The sequence below is a fragment of the Anolis sagrei genome, chromosome 6, assembly GCF_037176765.1.
Source record: "Anolis sagrei isolate rAnoSag1 chromosome 6, rAnoSag1.mat, whole genome shotgun sequence".
NCBI classification, from domain to species: domain Eukaryota; kingdom Metazoa; phylum Chordata; class Lepidosauria; order Squamata; family Dactyloidae; genus Anolis; species Anolis sagrei.
Genome location: NC_090026.1, coordinates 109,810,981 through 109,835,558, shown reverse-complemented (window position 1 = coordinate 109,835,558; position 24,578 = coordinate 109,810,981). Strand labels below are relative to the sequence as shown.

The following is a 24,578-nucleotide window of genomic DNA, read 5'->3' as shown; positions in this document are numbered from 1 at the left end:
CATGACCAGTTGGTTACATCGTGTATTTTATTAATTGTTGTGATCTTGCACTTTATGCCATTAGCACTTTAAACTACTTCTTTGTGCACTTAACCAACTATAGCACTTTAATTCGATTGATACAGCTAGTGTTGAATCAGGCCTCCATGACGCACTTTAGTTAACACCTTGGGTTAATTTAAGCCATCGCATTTATTTGTTGTTCTACTGTGTTGTGCTGAAATAAGTTTCCATCTGTATTTCAACAGCTTAACCCTGCCCTGACTGTGCTTAACAATTACTACTCATGCCACCATCTACTTCTTGGCATCTGTTAATTTGGTTGCTAATTGCATATGTGGGTAAGAAGAAATGGAATAGCACGAGGGAACTCGAATACAGCCTAACAGGACCGAAGACCACTTGGAAGGCAAAGCTATGGCAAACTGAAACTGTAACATGGCATGCAAACCGCAATGATCCTTGGTTTATTATTATAAGCATCAAATGCGTCATGGAGGAGGGAGAGGCTTCCGTTAACCGAGGAGCCCCCATAGAAGTCGTGGTGGGGAAGGGGAGATACGGGAAAAGGAGACCTTTAATTCGGCCTAGGGAACGTGGAACAACATTAGTAATCCCAAATCGGTCTCCTGATACGGTAAGTAGGTGTAACCAGGATGGCGGTCCCTCAGGATTGAAAGTGGTGCTGTTGAACGCCAGATCTGTCAATGGTAAAACAACTTTCATCCAGGATTTAATCCTGGATGAACGGGCAGATCTGGCGTGCATCACAGAGACCTGGCTGGACGAAGCTGGAGGTGTAAACTTGACCCAGCTTTGTCCACCCGGGTTCTCTGTGCTGCATCAACCGAGATCCGGAGGGCGGGGAGGCGGGGTTGCAGTAGTCTATAGAGATTCCATTTCTCTGACCAGGACCCCCATCCCGCAGTCAACAAATTTTGAATGCGTCCACCTGAGGGTGGGTGACCGGGACAGATTAGGGATTCTGCTAGTGTACCGTCCACCTCGCTGCACTACAGTCTCCCTACCTGAGCTAGCGGGGGTAGTCTCGGACCTGGCATTGGAGTCCCAACAGCTGCTTGTGCTGGGGGACTTCAACGTCCACGCCGAGGCTGCCCTAACGGGAGCGGCTCAGGACTTCATGTCTACCATGGCGACCATGGGTCTGTCCCAACAAGTATCTGGCCCCACCCACAGTGCTGGACATACATTGGACTTGGTTTTCTGCCAGGGATGGGAGGAAGGTGGCGGTGTTGAGGAGTTATCCATCTCTCCGTTGCCATGGACCGACCACCACCTGGTCAGCTTTAGACTTACTGCACCCCCTAACCTCCGCAGAGGTGGAGGACCTATTAAATTGGTCCGCCCCAGGAGGCTTATGGATCCGGAAGGATTCCTGATGGCTCTTGGGGATTTCCCCGCCACCTCGGTTGGTGATCCTGTTGATGCCCTGGTCGCTCTCTGGAATGGGGAGATGACCAGGGCAATAGACACGATCGCTCCAGAACGTCCCCTCTCAAGTAGCCGAACTAAACCAGCTCCTTGGTTTACTGAGGAGCTGGCGGTGTTGAAGCGAAAGAAGAGGGAACTAGAGAGCGTGTGGCGTTCGGATCCGAGCGAGCCAAACCGAACACGGTTTGTGTCCTTTTTAAGGTCATATGCCGCGGCAATAAGAGCCGCAAAGAAAACTTTCTTTGCGGCCACTATTGCGTCTGCAAAGAACCGTCCGGCTGAACTGTTCCGAGTTGTCAGAGGCCTTTTAAAACCCACCATTCAGGATGGGTGCCCTGATGACGCGGCAGCTCGCTGTGAAGCTTTTGCTCGGTTCTTTACAGACAAAGTCGCTTTGATCCGCTCTGGACTGGACACCATATTAACGGCAGTCTCTGAGGATGTAACACGAGCATCTGCTTGTCCGATTTTGATGGATTCATTTCAATTGGTTCAAACCGAGGATGTGGACAAGGTGCTTGGAGGAATGAGAGCTACCACATGCATCCTAGACCCCTGCCCATCCTGGCTTCTAAAGGAGGCCAGAGGGGGATTGGCCGAGTGGGTTAAGGTGGTGGTTAATGCCTCCCTTCGGGAAGGCATTTTTCCAGCCAGCTTAAAGCAAGCTGTGATAAAACCGCTGTTGAAGAAACCATCACTGGACCCCACTCAATTGGTAAACTATCGGCCTGTTTCCAATCTTCCCTTTTTGGGCAAAGTCATGGAACGTGTGGTGGCCTCACAACTCCAGGCATTCTTGGTAGACATGGATTATCTAGACCCGGCACAGTCTGGCTTTAGGCCGGGACACGGTACCGAGACAGCCTTGGTCGCCTTAGTGGATGATCTCCGTCGGGAGCTCGACAGGGGGAGTGTGTCCCTGTTGGTGCTACTCGACCTCTCAGCGGCCTTCGATACCGTCGACCACGGTATCCTTCTGGGACGCCTCGCGGGAATGGGTCTCGGAGGTACTGCTCTGCAGTGGCTCCGGTCATTCCTCGAGGGTCGGTCTCAGAAGGTGTCACTGGGGGACTCCTGTTCTACCCCACAACCTTTGTTTTGTGGGGTTCCTCAGGGTTCAATACTGTCCCCCATGTTGTTTAACATCTACATGAAGCCGCTGGGCGAGATCATCCGGAGTTTCGGGGTGCGGTGTCATCTGTACGCAGATGATGTCCAGCTCTGTCACTCCTTCCCACCCGCTACTAAGGAGGCTGTCGAGGTCCTGAACCGGTGCTTGGCCGCTGTGACGGTCTGGATGGGGGCGAACAAATTGAAATTGAATCCAGACAAGACAGAGGTACTCCTGGTCAGTCGCAGGGCCGAACAGGGTATAGGGTTACAGCCTGTGTTAGACGGGGTCGCACTCCCCCTGAAGACACAGGTTCGCAGTTTGGGTGTGATCCTGGACTCATCGCTGAGCCTGGATCCCCAGGTTTCGGCGGTGACCAGGGGAGCATTCGCACAGTTAAGACTCGTGCGCCAACTGCGACCGTACCTTGGGAAGTCTGACTTGGCCACGGTAGTCCATGCTCTGGTTACATCCCGCCTTGACTACTGCAATGCTCTCTACGTGGGGTTGCCTTTGAAGACGGCCCGGAAGCTCCAATTAGTCCAACGGGCGGCAGCCATGGTATTAACAGGAGCAGGGCGCAGGGAGCATACAACTCCTCTGCTGTACCAGCTCCACTGGCTACCGATTAGCTACCGAGCCCAATTCAAAGTGCTGGCTTTGACCTTTAAAGCCCTAAACGGTTCTGGCCCTACATACCTATCCGAACGTATCTCAGCCTATCAGCCCACCAGGACCCTAAGATCTTCAGGAGAAGCCCTTCTCTCCATCCCGCCTGCTTCACAAGTGCGGCTTGCGGGAACGAGAGATAGGGCCTTTTCTGTGGTGGCCCCCCGGCTTTGGAATGCCCTCCCTACTGAAATAAGATCAGCCACCTCGCTAATGGCATTTCGGAAAAAACTGAAAACTTGGATGTTCGAGCAAGTTTTCAACTAATTCCGATGTGATGATGTTTTGATCATGGACTAGCAATCAAGGATAACGAATTGGATTACGACTTTAACTATGAGATGTTCCGGTCTGTATTGGTGGCCCAATACTATGTATGTATATGTATGTATTTTTATATTTTATTTTATATTTTTATAGTGAATATTGTATTTTTAAATATGTTGTAAACCGCAATGAGTCGCCGCACAGGCTGAGATATTAGCGGTATACAAGTGTACTAAATAAATAAAATAAATAAATAAATGTGTGTACTCTCTTTGATCTTTCAGCCAGTTCCTGGGGTGCCTGTGTAGGCACTCTGGCACAGACTAGATTTTTTCTTAAATTCACATTCTGCTCTGGATTAAATGGCTGTGTGGAAGCAGCTTATGCTTCAGTCTTGTAAAAAACGATTTGAGTCTTTCATCCAATAATAAGGGCTTAGATGAGTGCTGGAATCAGGTTACTCAAAAACACATACTTTCATTCTTGACTTCATAACAAGAAATCTCATTCTCCTCTCTCTTTTTCTTGTATTTACCTTTGAAAGCCGATTCATTCTTTCTTCATTATCCTCCATATTCCGTAAACTGGGAGGCAGATACCAGAAGCAAACATTTGTGTGTTGAGGCTAATGGAAGAACAACAGCATATATATTAAGGGTAGCTCAGTCATAGTAATATTCATGGTTTCTCCCTTCCCTTATGTTGCTCTTCCTTATGTGAGTGATTTGATTGCTACAAATCACTTACATAATGAAGTTCAGCATAGCCTGGCAAGAATTGTACAGTGTAGATGCACCATAGGCTAAGTCTTCCTCATTATACTATTTCTCTTTTAAATTATAGAAAATATTTTTCAAAGATGTATGCTAATAGGAGTCATATACTAACATTAGAAATGAAGTGCTCTCCATAGATATTCTTGACTTCCACTCTTTTGAGGCAGAGAGTTTCTCCAGGTGTTTTGGCCTTCAGTTCCTACAAGAGTCAGCCAACATAGCCAGTTGGATCTTGAGAGTTTTAGTCATGGATTCTGGTTTGGAATTTCTGAGTGCTGCAGTTAAAAATAGCTGAAGCCTTGAAAACTTGCAATGTAAAAGCAACAGATCTTTCTACTGCTGGCATGCATGCCACATGTGGTCCTTGCACCAGTCTTGCAATCCATTAATGATTTAGCACAACAATTATACTGCCAATGGTGACTGCAATTGTGGTCATCCAGATGTTTTGGGACTGCAGCTCCCATAACTCCTCACAATTGATTTGGCTGCCAGTATTGATGGGGTTGTAGGCCAAAAATCCTGAAGGACCAGCTGCCTATACCTGGCATATATTGATTCTTTCCAGCAAAGTGGCCAGAAAAAACAGTTAACAGATCGGAAGCAAAACTGTTATCTATCTAATTGTCTTTTGAAGAAGACTTCCCTATTAATAAAAGTTAAGGCTGGTATATTGATGGCAGTTCTTTAAAAAGTAAGCCTATGCATATTTACTGGGAAGTAACATTTTTCACATTTAGTGGTGTTTCCTCTCAGTATGTGTGGATCAATGGACCTTGGCTCGAGACTAAACTTTTGAAGTTAGAGTAGAGATGTACCTTTCCATCAAATACCATTTGATAGCCTTCTCTGTTCTTTATTTTGTTATACAGGTATTCTGCAAGGTCCAAGCACTTGTCAATGTGAGCTTCAAATCCTACAGTGCCCTTTGGAACAAAGGAAAAAAGAGAAGCTGAGGGAACTGAAGCAAAATTAAAATAGCTGCAAGATAACAATAGAAACAATCGTTATGCAGTGACTTCAGTGCAAGGCTTATGGTAATTGAGTGCCAAGAAAAAGGTGTATCAAGCAAACCCTTGTTGGGACCGCCTTTTATCTGAAAATCTATGTCCTTACTGTGAAAAACCATGTGGTGACTTGCAAACCCAGTGCCAAGACTACCCTTAGAAGACAATCATACTCAGTGGTTGAAATCTGTTGTTCTAAGTAAGCAAATGCTTTTTGGGTTTGGATGGTACGCTAGCCGGTAGTGGCTGACTTGTCACAGTAAGCAATATTTTAAAGGCCAAATTAAATACTGATGCTACACTATGAATAACATGGAGTGCATCCTCTGCTCAATGCAGGATCTCTAGCTAAAGCATCCCCATTTTGCCTCTTTTTGAAGATGGTCAGAGAGGGAGGCCCCATCAACTTTCTAGGCAATTCCTTCCATTACTGAATTGCTTTTATTGTGAAGAAATTTCTTCTAATGTTCAATTAAAATCTACTCTCCTGTAAATTCAAACCATTAGACTGGTCTGACTCTCCAAGATGCTCCCTCCCCCCTGTGACAAATGTTGAGGTTCTGAAAGAGTGCAATCGTGTTACCCCTCAATGGTTGTCACAGGGGAGTTGGTGGTGGTTGGGCTTGTTTTCTGCTGCCCCAGAGAGTAGGACCAGGTCTAATGCTTTGATGTTACAGGAAAGAGAGAAGGAAGGAAGGATATAATGGTGAGAAGGGGGGAGGGGCTGAGAAAGGAGCCCAATAGGCTGCATCCGGCCCCTGAGCCTGGGTTTACCCATACCTGACCTTTTCCCTTTTGCCACTCAAAAAAATGGATGTTTTCTTTATAAAGAAAGAGTTAGGGTACAGTAATCACATTGACCAAGTGGTGAAGCCGACCCATGTTTTTGGGGATTGTTTTTTTTATTTTGGTAAAGTTTCTATGCTTATAAGTTATGTTAATTTTTAGGCTTTAAATCCAAAATCTCTCATTCTGTCTGAAGGATTCTGGAAGTTATTCAAAAATGTAACTCTTCAAAGCTCTTATCAGATGGTATGTAGATCTGTTTTGAAGCAATGCCAACCTGTTTCAAAGTTGCTTACAAGATGATGACGAAATAACAAACAATATCAAGGCTGTGTCAATAAATATCTCTATTCATTGCCAAGAGGAAATCTTGGTAAAGAAAGCTGAGATCATTAAGTGGGAAGTATTTATTTGGCATCATTTCCCATGTGCAGCTCAACCAATCCTTTGAGATTCCTTACTAATGTGCCCCAGGAAAGGACAGATTTTTAATTAGTTTCCCCACATTAATAATATGCCTGCTCTAATTGCTGCATATAATGGAAGCAGGTGTTCTAGTCACAGTTTTGCCATGTCTAGTTTTAAGAATTCCTACAATCAAATCCTCTGTGTTTCTCCAAAGCTTTTAGCCTGATTACATTAAAACACAACTGCTTCACTGCTGTGTTGCCTAGAGCTGAGGCTCAGCAATTGCTTTGTGACGTTATAGAATCTAAACTTGAAAGCAACGTGATTAATGTATTGTCAAAGGCTTTTATGGCCAGAATCACTGGGTTGTTGTAGGTTTTTCGGGCTGTATGGCTATGTTCTAGAGGCATTCTCTCCTGATGTTTGCTTGCATCTGTGGCAAGCATCCTCAGAGGTTATGAGCAATGTGATTTCTTGTAAATAGAATGTGCAGTGACAGTATATTTTTTTCATTCCCAGGGCTATATTTTTGTTCATTTTTTACACAGAAATCTTGCATTAGGGAAATATGTCCACAAATTGGCAAGACTGCTGAGCAGTAGTTACTTTGCAACTCACAAGCAATTCTCACTTCAACACAATGGCTGGAAGGAGCCTGAAATGGGCATCTAGGAGGGCTACTTAGCTTCCACAAATGACTAGCTTTGATGAAGCACTGCCCAGTTTTGAAAGCAAAGGTTATTGCCTTTCCCTTGTTGTTGCCAATGGTAGTTGGTGATTTCTATGTCATCTGGCACTGAATCTGTTCTGAATTTTCCATTAAAACAAAGGAGCAATCCAAGGTGATGAATGAACAATATTCAACACCTTGGATAGATCCTTCAAACCCAATAGCTGTCACTGAGTGCTTCTTTAGCAGTTTTTGTCTCTACTTGGAACCAGCCTCTATAAAGCTAACACATCTCAAGTTCCATTAAGGCCAACTTTTCTTTAAAGACATTGTATTACAACAGGGATAGCTCATTGGAATACATTGCTACTTCGAGATTTCATTGCCTTAGCTCAGAGAGAGAAGGAGATGCAGACAATGCCATCAGCCTTGCTAATGAAGAAGTCCCAACACTTCAACTCCATAAGCACTGACTCCATTGCTGCATTGTTTGGAGGAAGAGGCAGTGAATGCTCTCATTAATATAGTCTCAATCCAGAATCCTGTTGATATATTCATCTGATACAACTACTGTGACATAGGTTGTGGCAGCAGGAGGGAAAAGGCAGTAAACACAATGATCATGGTCAAAGTAAGTGATGGAGACATTAGGCTGTTTAAAACTGGTCAGTTTTGTCTTCTCTCTCTTTACAATTCCTAGAAAAGTGCAATCACTGGTGCACCAACATATTGACAACCTCGGTTCACACATAAAAGTCAACATTTTTCTTAACTATATTCTTGCAGACCAGAATTTCACTCACCCTGATTCCAGAATGAGACATGGGAAAGCTTACCTTTGCCCTCCACATCAGCCATAGTTTGAAGACATCCACATGGCGCCCACATTGCAAGGCTTTGTCGCCAGTGTCATACGAGAGGTCATAGTGCTTGTCTTGTTGAAAGAGGTAGGAAGCATGCATCTGGTTGCAGCTTTGCATCAGTCCCTTTAAAGAAACAGGAATACACTGAAGGACAAGTGTACTAGCAATCCTTAGAGGGTGCTATTAATTTCTAAGTGCCCTTTCCATCCTGGCCTCGATTTGGAGGAGATGTATGCATATGTTACAGTTTCACTTACTGATGGAAAGGGGATGTGGCTGCTGGCTCTTAAGGTGGGTTGGACCAGATGATATTACTATGGACTTCAATATATGGGCAGGAGGGAAGTGGGGAAAAGCAGGGGAAAGTGTTGGGAAGAGTAGGGAAACCGTCTTATCCCGTTCTCTGCTGGCAAGGTCCATCTTCGGGGATGGCCAGCCATCCCATGACCTTTCCCTGACTCTTCCTACTTTCACTCGCTTCCCTCCACTTTCTGGAGCCTTCTCTCCATTGTAGCCCACTGGCAAGATGGATTCCCACAGATGGCCACTAGGCATGGCCATGCATCATGGGATGGCCTCCATGGGACTCTGTTTTACCAGTGTGCAAAAATGGAGAGAAAGCAGGGAAAAACATCAATGTGATGGGGTCATAGTTACAGATACAAATAAATAGCCAATGTAGAATGTTGATTATCTTTGTTTTCTATTGAGTTTAGTTGTTTCCTGACTGAGGCTGAAAAAGGGACTTCATATCAGAGCTTTGAAAAATTCCTGCCAGCCCTGATGATTTAGATCAGTGGTTCTCAACCTATGAGTCCCCAAGTGTTTTGGCCTATAACTCCCAGAAATCCCAGCCAGTTAACTAGCTGTTAGGGTTTCTGGGAGTTGAAGGCCAAAACATCTGGGAACCCACAGTTTAAGAACCACTGATTTAGACCAAGGGGAGCTGTAGTCCAAGAAGGTAACTTTTCCAACATTTAATTTTCACTTTGATCTGCAAATTCTGTGACATGCATCAAATCTTTTTGTCAGAACTATAGGGAAACCATCCAGATCTCATCCATTAAAATGTCAAAAGTGAACAGAAATACAAATGAATGGAAACGTGCCTCTTCCTGAACAAGCAGAGCAGAGCATTGTAGAGGGACCCCCATCATCTTGTGTGGATTCCACGTCACAGAGTTAGCCCTAGAACAGCAAGCAAACTTTGAAAGACTGAATTGCAATCATAGTAAATCCAAATAAATGAAGATAGAATAGTAATGTGGAGTCATAACTGGGTGTTTTGTGACCAACCAGAAACAGTTCATTTACATTTATCTGAACAGATAATGTTCTTTTAAAATGACAACATACTTAAGCACAAATATTTGGATTTTTGGAATAACAGCCAGCTTTTTTAATGTTAGGTGGGGTATGACCTCTACTTTATTTCAGTTTGAATATTCACAGTGATGTGGGTAGTATTTTCTATTACCAAGTGCACTTGGGTAGCATTTTTTATTTATCTTTTTCAATTTTTATTTATAACATTATTTCTAGGTCTTTGGGCCCAATTCTGGAGAGTGGATGTACATTTAAATCACTGGTGACACACTAATAACACATTTCCAGGATAAAATGGTGATGAGAAGGATCATTGAGACAATAACAATGATAAAATAAAAGGAACTCAGATCCAGTCTTTATGCTAATAGAGATTTAGTCGATTAGTTCAACCATGTCTACAGTTTAATAATTAATTTCTAATCATATCTTTGACAATTAATTGATCTGCCATAATCCTGTTGGGAATGTCCTGGAGAGCAGAGGCATCCTGTAATTTTAATTTGCAGGAACTTTAGTGTCAATGGGAAGGATCCAGTGTGAGACTTCCACTGTGAGAATCCAGCAAAACCGAGATGAGAGTATTCCTTCTCTACTGCAATCCAAAAACAGGTTTTGAATGGCTGAGAATCTCTCCAGACATTATTATTATTATTATTATTATTATTATTATTATTATTATTATTATATTTATTTATACCTCACTTTATCTCTCCCGAAGGAGACTCAAAGTGGCTTAACATAAAAGCATTAACATACAATTTAAAATATACAAATATAAAAATATATGTCCCCCTCCCCTTAGGAATAAAAAGGGTAGCAAGGGGAGAGTAAAACCACCAGCCTCCAGAGCAATCTGACTTTAGCCCAATTAATCTAGCAGCATTTAATAACATTTCTACAAGCCCTACCTTTCAATGCCATTTAACTTCCATTTGTGTTTCCTTGACATCAGTAGACCACCACCCCATGCTCCCTGGAAAAAAAAGCCAGATAGTAACCATCAATGCTATTTAATTCAGAGGGTGAAAATCCAAATGCATGAATCATATCTGGAAAATGATTGTTGGTGGAAGCAACTAAAATAAAGGAAGGAAATTGTGGAACATTGATGCTGATTAAATGGCAAGTCAGTTGTATCTTTGGAATTTATGATTACGAGGTGTGATAATGGCACTAACTTAAACATTTTTTCAGTACTTATAAGGTTTTATTTTGCAAAATCTGTGCCAATACTGGTATGTGGTGCTTCACAAATAGATTGACAAATTAATGGCAGATCAATGTAATGACTGTGATTAAACAATATTATAAGAAAACAAATAAAGCCTCAATATACCAATATTAAATATTTGGAAGGGTTTGAAAGGCTGGATATTTAGACCAGAAATATCAGAATCTGCCCAACTAGGATGATTAGTAAACAAGAGGAAATTCTTGGTCTTGTAGCACAAAAAAAATATCATTTTCTGTATTTGGCAAGTACAGTAGAGTCTCGCTTATCTGACCTTCGCTTATCCGACATACAGTCTTATTTGACACTTTTATCCAATGTCCTCCATTTCCTCCAGCATTTCCCCTTCAATTAAAGGAGCACTCCTCCACTCTGTTTCCATTCCCAGTAAGTAAAAAATGGTAAGACAAGGAGAAGAGATGAAAGGGAAAAGAGGCAGGACGGGAAGCGGAAGCGTCATTTCTCCTTCCCTCTGTGATTTCCATGCTTCTCTACCACATCCGGACACTTCCTGCTGGGCCACTCTAGCCCCAAGGCAATGCCTTGCCTTAACCCTTTGAATCCATGTTGTTAATATTCTAGGTGTCTAGCGCTGTGTTGGATAAGTAGCAGTAGGAGACTCCATATTAGCCAATGTAAAATTGTTGTTTATCTCATGTACTGCTGGCCCATTTATGTCAGATAAGCGAAACTCTAGTGTATGTCCACTAGCTTCCTAAGAAGCAACAATTTTTAATTTTTGTCTACAAACTCTGCTGGGAAGCTTATTTCTTCATTTACCAGCATGATTTTAGCCCAGGAGCATATTGTTAGATTATATACTCTTCAATATTGTAATATTTGCTGCAATGCAGTGCTTGAAGATACTGATTTCATACTCACATCAACATGCATCCAGATCTTGTACTTCTTGCAAATATCTGCAATGGCTATCAGTGGGTCAAATGCCCCATATACTGTAGTTCCTGCTGTAGCACTTACTAGGAAAGGAACAAAACCCTACGGAATAAAAAACAGGAAAATGTTCTTAAGGAGATAATATTATTTAGGTGCTGCCTGGACCTGTTGGGAAGTAAACTGGAGCAGAGGCTTCTTATAATTAGCAAACAACATATATGAATCGGGTGAGATGGATGCCAGAGCTGATAATACTGGGAATGAGGAGCAACCAAGTGAACCTGAATTCTCAAAAAGAGAGGTTCTGTGGGTACTTGTGACCAGAAGTAAGATTTCCATCCTTTTATAGAAATGTAGCTTGGGCCTGCTACTGGATTTAAAATTGTTTCCTCGGGCTCAGCTGTCCTTTTAGGAACCCAGCTAGAACCCTTACTCTGACAACCTCCCAATTGGATTATTGTGCTGGGATCAAATTGCCTCTGAATATAACCCAGGAACTCAAATGAATGCCAAACAATGACATGTAAGAGAAGGAAGTCACTAGTGAAATAAGATGTATGAATCTCACAGATTTGTTCCTGCCTTTCCTCATAACTCATGCATTGCTGGTATAATGCATCAACCAGATTGTGGCCATTAGTGCCAAATCTGCACCCATGTTATCTATACATTAGCTACTGTTATGCAACTATTATGTTATTAAGTGGCAAAGAAACAAGGATCATCTCATTTAAGCACCACAGAAGTCAATGTTGCCACTCATTTATAACTTCCCTTTATCTTCTCAATTTGCCAGATGTTTGCTGTTTTTACATGTAGGTGGCAGCAAACTGCTAAAATCATAAATACATATTGATGTCTTGTTTGCAGAAAGCTTTCCCTGGCACATAATAAAATGACCATCTAGAATGGACATATCTGCCTTTCACTTCTGACCTTTGTTGAACAAGCAATTCATATTCACTGATATAAGATAGTGATATAACATAAGTCACTGATATAACACCCATGACACTCTGCCTAATGGTAGGACCAGTCCTGGCACCATGTTGAACAGTGGAATACAAGGATCCTAATTTGTGCTAATGAAAACTGTCACTGGCATATGAGCATAGGAAGCTAAGGAAGGATCTAGATCTGGAGAACATGGTTTACATGCGCAAGACTCCAGATTCAACCTCTGCATCTACAATTCAATCTGGGAAATACTTTAATCTTGACATTCAGTGTGGTTGACAGTCCTGAGCTACATGACTGAAATGGCAGTCTTATGAGACCCAGGGCAGTTTCCCAAGCAACTGTTTTACATCTTGGATAATCTAGCCTTATATTGCTTATGATGACTGGCAGTTGTTTCCTCTCTATAATCTCGGAGAGAAGGGGAGTCTTTCTGAGTCCTCTTATTTGAAGCCAAAGTAGACACGACCTCAAATATCCTTTTGTATTTAATATTCAGGATTTTTCTTTTTACATTTACATCACAGAAACTGTTAGATCGTGATAATTGTTGGGATCACAGCAGGCATGCATAGAGAGGGAATTATTTTTTTCCTTCTCCTGCTACATTCTTGAATAAATTATTTCCACTGAGAATGGTATTTGCATCAGAAGTGAGGAAATTGCCAGTTTGCCCAGAGATGTTTCAATGGGACGTGTCCAGAACTGAAACTAGGACTTTTAGCAAGTGTTATTGACAGAGATCACAGAATCAAAGTGTTGTGACTTTTAAATTCGCAACGGTAACATCATCTGTTTTGTTCCTCAGACTCTCCATTGAATTTAAGGGTTTTTATTTTCATGTGTCAAAAGTGACTTGAGAAACTGCAACTGGCCGTCTGCAGACATGTTGCTCAGGAGACACCTAGATGTGTTACCATCCTGTGGGAGGCTTCTCTCATGTCCTTGCATGGGAAGCTGGAGCTGACAGATAGAAGCTCACCCCGCCTCGTGGATTCAAACTGCCGAACTTCAGGTCAACAGTTCAGCCAGCACAAGGATTTAACCCATGCGCAACAATGGCTCATTGAACTTAAATGCAGACTTTGCAGCATCTAGAGGGAATGAATTTTCCCATCAGCAGCATGTGACAATGCAAGGTATTTTGTAGTGGCCTGGTCTTGGACTTATCAGCTTAGTAAAAGACCTGTTCTTCATGTGTAGAGCTGGTTTGCTGAAAAGAACCTATCCATCTTTTTGACCTGTTTTGGAGTACATGTAAATGAGAACAGCCATGGTGAATGATTGCCCAAATATGTACTACTATTGTATTGTTTTCTATATGCAAAAATGAACATTCATGAAGAATGGGCTACTGTGCTACATACAATCTTACACAGCTTAATTCCCCCTCTTCCAAGGACTGCAAAGATCTTGTCGAGGATGATGCTGAGAAACTTTGATAGAAACCTTTTGGATCTCCTTTCTTTGTAAGCTTGTCAGATTTTGACAGGGTTTTTTTTGTAATTTGCAGCCAGGTTGCTAACGGGAGCGGCACTCAGGGAGCACACCACTCCTCTGTTGCGCCAGCTCCACTGGCTGCCAGTTTGCTACCGGGCACAATTCAAAGTGCTGGCTTTAGCCTTTAAAGCCCTAAACGGTTCTGGCCCAACCTATCTGTCCGAACGCATCACCCCCTATGAACCAGTTAGGACATTAAGATCGTCCGGGGAGGCTCTGCTCTCGATCACGCCAGCCTCGCAGGCACGACTGGCGGGGACGAGAGACAGGGCCTTCTCAGTGGTGGCCCCTCGGCTGTGGAACGCCCTTCCCGCAGACATCAGATCGGCCCCCTCCTTGTTGGCGTTCAGGAGAAGAGTGAAGACCTGGCTCTTCGAACAGGCGTTTAATTAAGCAGTGCAATCAATTGATTGAGATTGGAACTTGGAACTTGGAATAATTGACGAGGAGATCGGATTATGACTTTATTGATGAGACGTGATGGATTAGTTATATGGATGCATTGTTGTTATATTGTTATATTGATGTATTGCTATGTGATTTAGTTGCTTAGTTACTGTTTTTTAAATGCTAATACTATTGTTGTGCACTTTGTATATTGACCTGGTTGTAAACCACACTGAGTCGCCTACGGGCTGAGAGAGTGTGGTATACAAATAAAGTAAATAAATAAATAAATAAATAAATTGTCTTTGTTTTCCAAGTGAAGGATGGCAACATTTGATTCAAACACTTAGACCAAGGGCAATTGTGGAAGGCTATGGTACCACATTATCCCCTAGCAAAGCTTCAAGAGGCCCATCTTTATAGAGTATAGGCACAAGGGTATATTCATCATGGTTTGCCCCCTCCCCCCAAAAGCATAATCTGGATCTAAATAGTCAAAGGGCCCCACAAATGTACACCATGCCCTCTTGTGAACATTTTTGAGCCAACTGGCCTCCAAACATGGTGAAAATGCCTTCCAAACCGCTAGCGTGCACGTGGTGGCATTGAGGACTAATTTTCTTTGTAAATAAATATATTTTGACCCCTGGGAACCACAAAACCTGTCCTGAATGGGCCACACTTTGCCCATCCCTGCTTCAGACACTCACATTACACACTGATTCAACATGCTAGAAACTCACTAAAGTACATTGAAAAGTTGTGTTGTGGTTTTTATCTATATAGTTGGTATCCAAGTCCCCCATCCTTTCATGAAGAAGCTGTCAAAATAACTCAGCAACCATAGAGGAAATTCATAAATATCAAAAGTCCAATTAACACTGTAATGATAGCAAATGCACCACAAAATTAAATGGCAAAAAGAATTCATACAGACAATGTAAATGCCTACACGAGAGGAATAAGAAAACTTCCAACTTATTTCTCTCTGGCCTAACCTGATACTCTCTAGGTTATAATTGCAACCATCTTTGAGTACCACAACCAACTCCTATGTTCAATAGGAATTATGAAAAATAAAGTCCAACACATGTGGAAGGAAAGCTGTTGTATGGTGCATTGACAATAGCCAGAAATCTACTTGCCTTTTGCTTTGCTTCAATGACTCTCCTTTCAAGATCAGATGGGATCATTTTGCCTCTGGAATGAAGTAAACAAAATAAAAAAGTATTACTTTGCTATCATGACTTCCCCAATTATTCTGATACTCAGGTTATTGCAAAGTTATGAGAAGTTCCAGAACTTTGAAATGTTTTGACTAAAGCTTCCAGAATTCCCAGTCAACATGATTGTTGATCATGCAACTGAAGATGTTCTAGTACTAGCAGAAGCACCTGCCAGAATCATTCAGAGGAGTTTGCCATTGCTTTCTTCTGGGAGAGCATGCCTTTCCCAAGGTCATCCATTTGAGAAAGTACATCTGGTCTACAAAAGCGTGTGCTATCTACTTCATTGTATCAGTTTGTCTCTGAAGTGCTATAAAATCCCTTTGATATTCCAGACTAATGTGGTTATGTCTTTAAATTCTACCCCCAAGGTGGATTTCGTGGCTTAACATGAATTCAAACCCAGTTCTCCCAGAAATCTAATTCAGCGCTCAAACCATGTCCTATACTGGCTTTCAAATGGTTTTTGGTGTGTGTCAGGAATGACTTGAGAAACTGCAAGTCGCTTCTGGTGTGAGAAAATTAGCTGTCTGCAAGGATGTTGCCCAGGAGATATGTGGATGTTTTATCATCCTGTGGGAGGCTTTTCTCGTGTCTCCACATGGGAAACTGGAGCTGACAGACGGGAGCTCCACACCACTCCCCAGGTTTGAACCATCGACCTTTTGGTCAGCAGTTCAGCTGGCACAAGGATTTAACCCATTGTGCTGTGGAGGGTTCTGGCTTTCAAGAGAAACTTTGCACTCTGCCAGGCAATGCAGGATCTAAGCTTGACATCTTAAATGTAGAAGCAAGAACAATTAGTTTGCCTGTGTCTTAAAATGAAACGAACATCAGCATATGAGCCAAGCATTAATGCCTATTTTATGCTCCTTTCTAAACTTGATGAAAAGCTTATGTTGGTTTGCACAACTTACTTGAACCAATTGCAGGATGATGGCATTTTGCATTATTTGGCAACCAGTTTCATATTTTTCACCTTCTGTCATCATCAAAGATAGGATCTTCCTATAAGCGAACAATGATGTGCTTACCTCTCATCACATCGGATCAAAACCACACTGTCAGTACCAATTCCTAAGGCTGCTGCTCCTTTCTTCACAGAAAAATGACTCTGAAAAAGGATATAGATTATTATTTTTTCCACAATATTTATAGTAGGTTTGCTTCTCCAATGGCTTAAGAATAATCAAGGAGTATCCATGGGGGGAAAATCCACCAGGAACACTTCCTGCGAAATTAACACTCTAGTACCAAGAGCCAGTGTGGTATAGTAGTTTGAGTTAGGACTGTATGCACACTGCAGAATTAATGCAGTTTGACATCACATGAACAGCCATGGCTCAATGCTATGGAATTCTGGGATTTGTGATGTGTGAGATATTTATCCTTCTCTATCAGAGAGCTCTGGTACTACAACAAACCACAGATCCCAAGATTCCCTGGGAGTTGGGAATCAGTCCCACATCTTCATTGCTGCGATAGTAATAACAGGTAACTTCACAGAGTTGTGTCAACTCTAAAGTGCTAAGCACTGTTATAAATGGTAATGATTCATTGCAATGGGTTTTGTTGGGGTCCTTTCATTGGCCTGTAAGGAGATTCTGGGTCACATTCTAATTTATGGACAAAGCTCATAGGTGACCTTTTTTTAGCTACTTAGTTTTGTCAATCTCACAAGATGGTGGAGAAGGCAAAATGAAACAGGGGCATAAGTCTGTGCATCAGAAGACAGGAATTTTTTTTTAGCTGGGTGGAGGCCAGATGCTCCTTGCTCCATGGGCCAGAAAATGTTAGTGGAAGTGACAATGCTCTTGATGTCAGGACATGCTCATATTTGTTGACATCATCAGATCATGTACAAAGGAGTATCTAGAACTCTTACACTCACTGTGGCTTGGGATTAGTTTTGTTCTTGCTCTCCTTTGCTGAAGTAGCATCTGCAAACAATGGCTGAAAAGAGCCAGCTTTGTTTGTCATTCCTGAAATGTTTGCCAGGGGTACAAGGGAAATAAGCAAATCTAGGAGGAAATGTTATTTCTTTTCTGTTGTTAGTCGATGATGGAGGAGAACCCCTTCACAATAGCTGCCATGAGTAGGTCTTAGAGGAAAGAATAAAACTTGTGTGGAAATCAGAAGGGAAAGCTTTATGGGTCAGATTACACCCATAACCTTGTGGTACCCCCTCTCTCCTGATGTACACCTCCTTGATTTCATTGGAGGAAGGGAGGATAAAAATACAGTAAGACCTCTACTTTTGCTGAGATTAGGGGAGCAAGGCTCAGCAAAAGTCGACAACGGGGTTTTTTTTTTTTTAAAAAATGTCCTCCAAAGTGACTCTCTAGCCAAATTCTGGCAAATGTTCTGGAAGACCCAGAAAGGTACTGCTCCTTTATCCAGGCAGAGGCCACTTGGGGGCACTACAAAGAGAAGGATAGACCATTTTAAAGGGGGAATTGAAGGAGGAAAACAATTTAACCTGTTTTCGCTGGTTATTCTCCCTCCCCCGCCTTCCCAAATCATAAACAAGAGTTGTTTACATGATGGGGACATGGATGGTGGTGGTGGGGAATAATAGGAAAACAGGGAGAAATTGTTTTCCTCCTTCAACCCACTCTCCATCCCCATAAAATGGGCTATCCTTCTCTCTCTAGCACCTCCTTGTGACCTTTGCCCAGATAATGGAACTGTACTCCCAGAAATTCCTAGAGAAAGCATATTAATAATATCTATGAATAATAAAATCTTCAAAGTTAAACTCACAAATCTGGAGGGCTGAGTGTAAATAATAGCCATGATTTTAAATCCAAAAGGTAACTAAATGAACCAAGAGGTTTTCAAAGGAACACACCATCCTGATATAATGCATTTTAGAAAGGGAGAATTAAAGAACCCAGTTTATTTCATAAGAAGGAAGGAAAAAAAGAACAAGGTTTAAACAAGGAGATGATAATGATTTTTGTTTTATTGATTTGTTGCGGTTTTATATTATATATTAATGTTTTTAATTGTATTTATTATATTGTGTGCATCGAATTGCTGCCTGTAAACTGCCTTTAGTCGCCTATGGGCTGAGAAAGGTGGTATACAAATACAGTAAATAAATAAATAAATAAATAAATAAATAAGACCCTGAAATAAGTAAAGAATAACAAAAGTCTAAAATCTATTGTTGGTTCCAACTAGAGAGGATCCATTCAGCAATGGAATGAACACAACACTGCAAACTGACTAAATTACAATTCATTCAGTGGGTCTATTCCAGTTTGGGGTAACAATTGGACTTTACAGTTATAAAATCATGGTAAGAAGAGCCTAACTTAATGAGCAAACATGTGAATTTAGTAAAGTGGTGAAAACAGAAACACCTACATGCTCTGATGTGAAGGCAACCAATCTTGGAATAGCTGCCATTCCTTTCTCCTTAACTTCTGGGAACATCTTGAAACGTGCAATCAACATAGCATACATGTTAGATATGGCACCACCTGGAGTCCATAGTAACACACTGTTACCTCTTCTGTTCACACAATTGCATAGCTTTAAGCACAAACAGCATTTTTCATCATGCAACTTTTAAAATACACGGCTTAAACTTAGATAAGAGAAATCTTTGCTCTATTAATTGACCCTGCCCCAAATAACACTTCCAGTATTTAAAAAAAGCAAAATATTTTAGGGCTCATCTAGATGGGTTGGGATCTTTGCAGTGTATCAAGATCCAAAAGATGCTTCTTTTTCCTCCAGTATATTTCCCTGTATATTCCATCAGATGTATTAAAACTTTACTGAGTGCAACATTTCTTCTTTGGATCTCAAACCTATGTGTGGACCTGTTGCTATACTTCACTGGAGCAGTTGTAGGTGGCGATTTCCATGTTTTTCCACCCTATCACTTGCACATGTGTAATTCCATCCCTTGCCCAATATATCTCCAGGGAGACTGGCATTACTTCTCTGTTTGTTATTCTAAAACATTTGTCCAGATTCTTAGCACTATTGCTTATTACACTAAGCTGGTATCTTGTTACTCTTACGCTTTAACTCAGCCAAGTTCTTTCCATACTGTTCATTCACACATTCCCTATATAAAATGAGGCACAATGGGTTAAGCCCTTGTGCCAGCAGTACTGCTGACCAAGAGGTTGCAATTTCGATTCCAGGGAGCAGGGTAAGCTCCAATCTGTCAGCTCCAGCTTCTCATGCGGGGACATGAGAGAAGCCTCCCACAAGGATGGTAACACATCCGAACATCCCCTGGGCAACGTCCTTGCAGACAGCCAATTCTCTCACACCAGAAGTGTCTTGCAGTTTCTTAAGTCACTTGTGACATTTTTAAAAAAGCAGAAATTGGGTCTCTCTCTCTCTCTGTTTGATATGATACTGGAGGAGAGGGTAGAGAACACCATAAGGAATACTGCCAAAGTTCTGCGGGGTGCACACATACCTACAAACATACAATACACAAACTAAAAGGCAACAAAAATGACTTTTCGTATTATCGTTACTTGCGTTATGAAGACACTTTAGTTCTATATAAAGCAGCACAATTTGCTGGAAGGAAGCATTCAGCTGGGACCGTCATTGCTAAGTCTTTAATAATCATGCCTTAGACTGCCATAAAACTATTCAATATTTTGCTTTCCAAGAGAGGATGTTTAATAAAAGTTAAGCATCCTTTTGAACATGAACACTGCTTCCCCCCCCCCCCCACCCGAGAATAATTGCAAATGATAAACATCACAAAGCAAATAGGTTAAAGAAGACTACTCACCGGGAGAGAATATCCCATCGCCAGCACCTCCTGGCCAACCAACAATTTCTCTCATTTTCCTCAATGTGACATATTCCAAGAGCACAAACACTGGAGCTATTTCATAGGTGAACCTGAAAGAAAAGAGCACCAGAATTTTGCTGACTAAATGAAAATAAGGATAATATTTTCCTGAACTTGGGCTATCATGCTTGCTGGGGCATACTTGCTATTGTACTCCATAAATGTAACTTTCCAAGCATTGAAATTTCCCTCTTCCTATCACCCATGGTTAATGAAATCCCAAGATATAGAATAGGGGACTCCTGGCTCAAGCAAAGTACATGTGAAAAAGATCCTGGAGGCCTTGTGGACAGGTTAAACATGAGCCAATAATGTGATGCTTCATCTAAAAAAAGCCAATGAGATTTTGGCCTGCATCAATAGGAGGCTAGTGTCTAGATCTAGGGAAGTCATGCTACTCATCTATTCTGCCTTGGTTATACCACACCTGGAATATTGTGTCCAATTCTGGGCACCACAATTGAAGGGAGATGTTGACAAGCTGTAATGTGTCCAGAGGAGGGTGACTAAATTGAACAAGGGTCTGGAGAACAAGCCCTATGAGGAGCGGCTTAAAGAGCTGCACATGTTTAGCCTGCAGAAGAGAAGACTGAGAGGAGACATGATAGCTTTGTATAAATACGTGAGGGGAAATCATAGGGAAGAGGGAGCAAGCTTGTTTTCTGCAGCCCTGGAGACTAGGATGCGTAGCAATGGCTTCAAACTACAGGAAAGGAAATTCCACCTGAACATTAGGAAAAACTTCTTGACTGTGAGAGCTGTTCAGCAGTGGAACTCTTTACCCCAAAGTGTGGTGGAGGCTCCTTCTATGGAGGCTTTTAAACAGAGGCTGGCCATCTGTAAGGGATGCTTTGAATGTGATTTTCCTGCTTCTTGGCAGGGGGTTGAATTGGATGGCCCATGAGGTCTCTTCCAACTCTATGATTCTATAAATACAGGTGTTCTCTCATGTTAATAGAAGAATTTTTTTCTTTGTGAAATTTTCATTTTTGCAAGATCCTCATGCCCCTAACCCAAGTGAGTGTTGATAACTGATTTCATTTTTATTTGTTTTTTTGTTCTGTTGCTCCCACTAGTTTTCAGTAGCATAGTTTGCAGCTAGTGACAAAAGAGGATGTGCACAATAACCTGAAGTCCACATGTGGCTTATGGTCTAGAGCAGTGGTTCCCAACCTGTGGTCTGTGGACCACAAGTAGTCCACAAGAACAAAAATATGGTCCACAGCCTCACCATTACTACACCGTTGCCTCGAAACCACACAGTAACAAGAGCTACTTGTCCTGCAAAACCCTCTTATAGTGCCGAGGCAACAGGGATATCACCAGCACAAAATATTACTACTACCACATCAGCTCTAGATTATTAAATATGGTTTTCTGTGGGCAAGCAAATGGTGACTACTGGGTGGCATATGTTCTGTATCAGAAGCTAGTGCTGATGTGGTCTATCCAATGCCATTTTCTGAATCAGCGCCCCAAATAACCAAACCAAATCTAAAGTTGTCCAAAAACTGATTCATAACCCTACAAGGAAGACTCCAGCAATACATGGAGCGAGAGTTGCTAGATGTTCAAGCTGGGTTTAGAAAAGGCAGAGGAACGAGAGACCAGATTGCCAATATCCGCTGGATAATGGAGAAAGGCAGGGAGTTTCAGAAAAACATCTACTTCTGCTTCATTGACTATTCTAAAGCCTTTGACTGTGTGGATCATAATAAATTGTGGCAAGTTCTTGGCGGGATGGGCATACCAAGCCACCTTGTCTCTCTCCTGAGGAATCTGTACAAGGACCAAGTAGCAACAGTCAGAACTGACCACGGAACAACAGACTGGTTCAAGATTGGGAAAGGCGTACGGCAAGGCTGCATCCTCTCACCCAACCTTTTTAACTTGTATGCAGAACACATCATGCGATGTGCGGGGCTGGATGAATGCAAAGCTGGGGTGAAAATTGCTGGAAGAAACATTAACAACCTCAGATATGCAGATGACACCACTCTGATGGCCGAAAGCGAGGAGGAGCTGAGGAGCCTTTTAATCAAGGTGAAAGAAGAAAGCGCAAAAGCCGGGTTGCAGCTAAACGTCAAAAAAACCAAGATTATGGCAACAAGAATGATTGACAACTGGAAAATAGAGGGAGAAAACGTGGAGGCCGTGACAGACTTTGTATTTCTAGGTGCAAAGATTACTGCAGATGCAGACTGTAGCCAGGAAATCAGAAGACGCTTACTTCTTGGGAGGAGAGCAATGTCCAGTCTCGATAAAATAGTGAAGAGTAGAGACATCAGACTGGCAACAAAGATCCGCCTAGTCAAAGCCATGGTATTCCCTGTAGTAACCTACGGATGTGAGAGCTGGACCTTAGGGAAGGCTGAGCGAAGGAAGATCGATGCTTTTGAGCTGTGGTGTTGGAGGAAAGTGCTGAGAGTGCCTTGGACTGCGAGAAGATCCAACCAGTCCATCCTCCAGGAAATAAAGCCCGACTGCTCACTGGAGGGAAGGATACTAGAGACAAAGTTGAAGTACTTTGGCCACATCATGAGGAGACAGGAAAGCCTAGAGAAGACAATTATGCTGGGGAAAGTGGAAGGCAAAAGGAAGAGGGGCCGACCAAGGGCAAGATGGATGGATGGCATCCTTGAAGTGACTGGACTGACCTTGAGGGAGCTGGGGGTGGTAACGGCCGACAGGGAGCTCTGGCGTAGGCTGGTCCATGAGGTCACGAAGAGTCGGAGACGACTGAACGAATGAACAACAACAACAACCCTTTTGGTAGTAATGTTGGAGAGTGGTCCCTGGTCAATTGGTCCCTGGTCGAAGTGGTCTAGAGGTTGATGAGGAGAACATATAAGATTCTGGGTTCTAGTTGAAGGATTTACCAAAGGCAGAGCCAAGAAAACAATGTTCAAGACCTTGGAGGGTCATTGTGAGATCTGATAGCGCTTGAGCTAGATCAGGATGGGACTCATACAAGGATGGGACTCATACAACATTTCATGTATTGCTGGACTGCAACTCCCAGCATTTCTAACCATAAGCTATACCAGATAGGGGTAATAAGATTAGTACTTTGAGGGAATTGTGCAGTCTGGAGGACTGCATGATTCCCACTACTAGACTAGATGGGATGAGTGATCTGACAAACTGTAAGTCTGGACTCATAGGTTTATTTAAGATATCTGTACATTGCCATGTCAGTCTGGCTTTCAGCACTTGATATAGATTTAATGGGCTGGGTTCATAGTCATTGCATATACATTGAAATTAATGGGACTGAAATTAGATATAATATACTGGCCCACTGATTTCAAAGGCTCTACTCTAAACATGGCTCAATCTGTATCTGTCCCAGAAAGCAGATACTAATCTTATACACAAAATGACCAATGAACAAAAATATCCCCAAGATGCAGCATTCCAATGAGTATTTAAATAATAGTAGCTGAAACCACTATAGTTTCAAGTCACAAAGTAATTATCTATGGCATTTCTTTGGTGGCCATATACAGTTGTTTATGCTCTGTTTATTTTCAGTGGGAAACAACATACAGAGCAGCTATAGTGGTAAAAGAATCTATTTTTGAAAAGGCTTCTGTGAAGACTCCATATTGCAGTATCTACACCTAAATGTCTCCTATATTAAAAAGCACTAAGAAAATCATATACTTACATGTTAGTGTTGGCTGTAGACGTTAGCCAATCTGCAGCTAATCCAACCATATCCAATCCAGTTGACAGTTGATTAAAATACCTGGGATGCCCTGTAAAATATTGGAAATGTTGGTAAGAAAATGTCAAGCTGGTTACTGCTTCTTTTAAGCCACATGCCTGTAAACTACTGAATTCTCTCTATTTCATTCTGCAGAGAACAGAGATCATTGCATGACAGACAATTTCCATCTCTGCATGGAACCATAGCCTGAAGACTTCAGTGTACTCTCACATCCAGACTTTAAGGGAGGGGAAAGGGAGAGAACAAAAAGATCCTGGGCATTATCTGTCTTCATTTTTGCAACAGAGAACAGGGAAGATCTAGCGATGAGCAAGATCCAGAAGGCTGATAGCTCTTCCTTTTCAGACAACGAAATTGTGCCAGGGGGAAGTCTCATCCTTTTAGGGCCCATTCATACAATCATACTGCTATATTCCCCAGCATAGCTACATCTCAGACACCCTTAGCCTCAGAAAACCTCAGTATAGGTTCA

General features: G+C 42.2%; 1 protein-coding gene across 1 annotated transcript in view; it reads right to left on the bottom strand.

Moving 5' to 3' along the window:
• Positions 1–24,578, bottom strand: part of GAD2 (glutamate decarboxylase 2) — a 51,898-nt gene that overhangs the window by 6,974 nt on the left and 20,346 nt on the right. The window contains exons 5-15 of the mRNA XM_060782430.2: positions 24,044–24,134; positions 20,311–20,423; positions 18,909–19,024; positions 16,571–16,650; positions 15,456–15,510; positions 11,452–11,568; positions 10,247–10,311; positions 9,119–9,197; positions 7,983–8,132; positions 5,094–5,201; positions 4,035–4,124 (exon numbers count right to left, since the gene is read on the bottom strand). Coding sequence (XP_060638413.2) covers positions 4,035–4,124; positions 5,094–5,201; positions 7,983–8,132; positions 9,119–9,197; positions 10,247–10,311; positions 11,452–11,568; positions 15,456–15,510; positions 16,571–16,650; positions 18,909–19,024; positions 20,311–20,423; positions 24,044–24,134 — 1,064 coding nt within the window. The remainder of the gene's footprint in view (positions 1–4,034; positions 4,125–5,093; positions 5,202–7,982; positions 8,133–9,118; positions 9,198–10,246; positions 10,312–11,451; positions 11,569–15,455; positions 15,511–16,570; positions 16,651–18,908; positions 19,025–20,310; positions 20,424–24,043; positions 24,135–24,578) is intronic.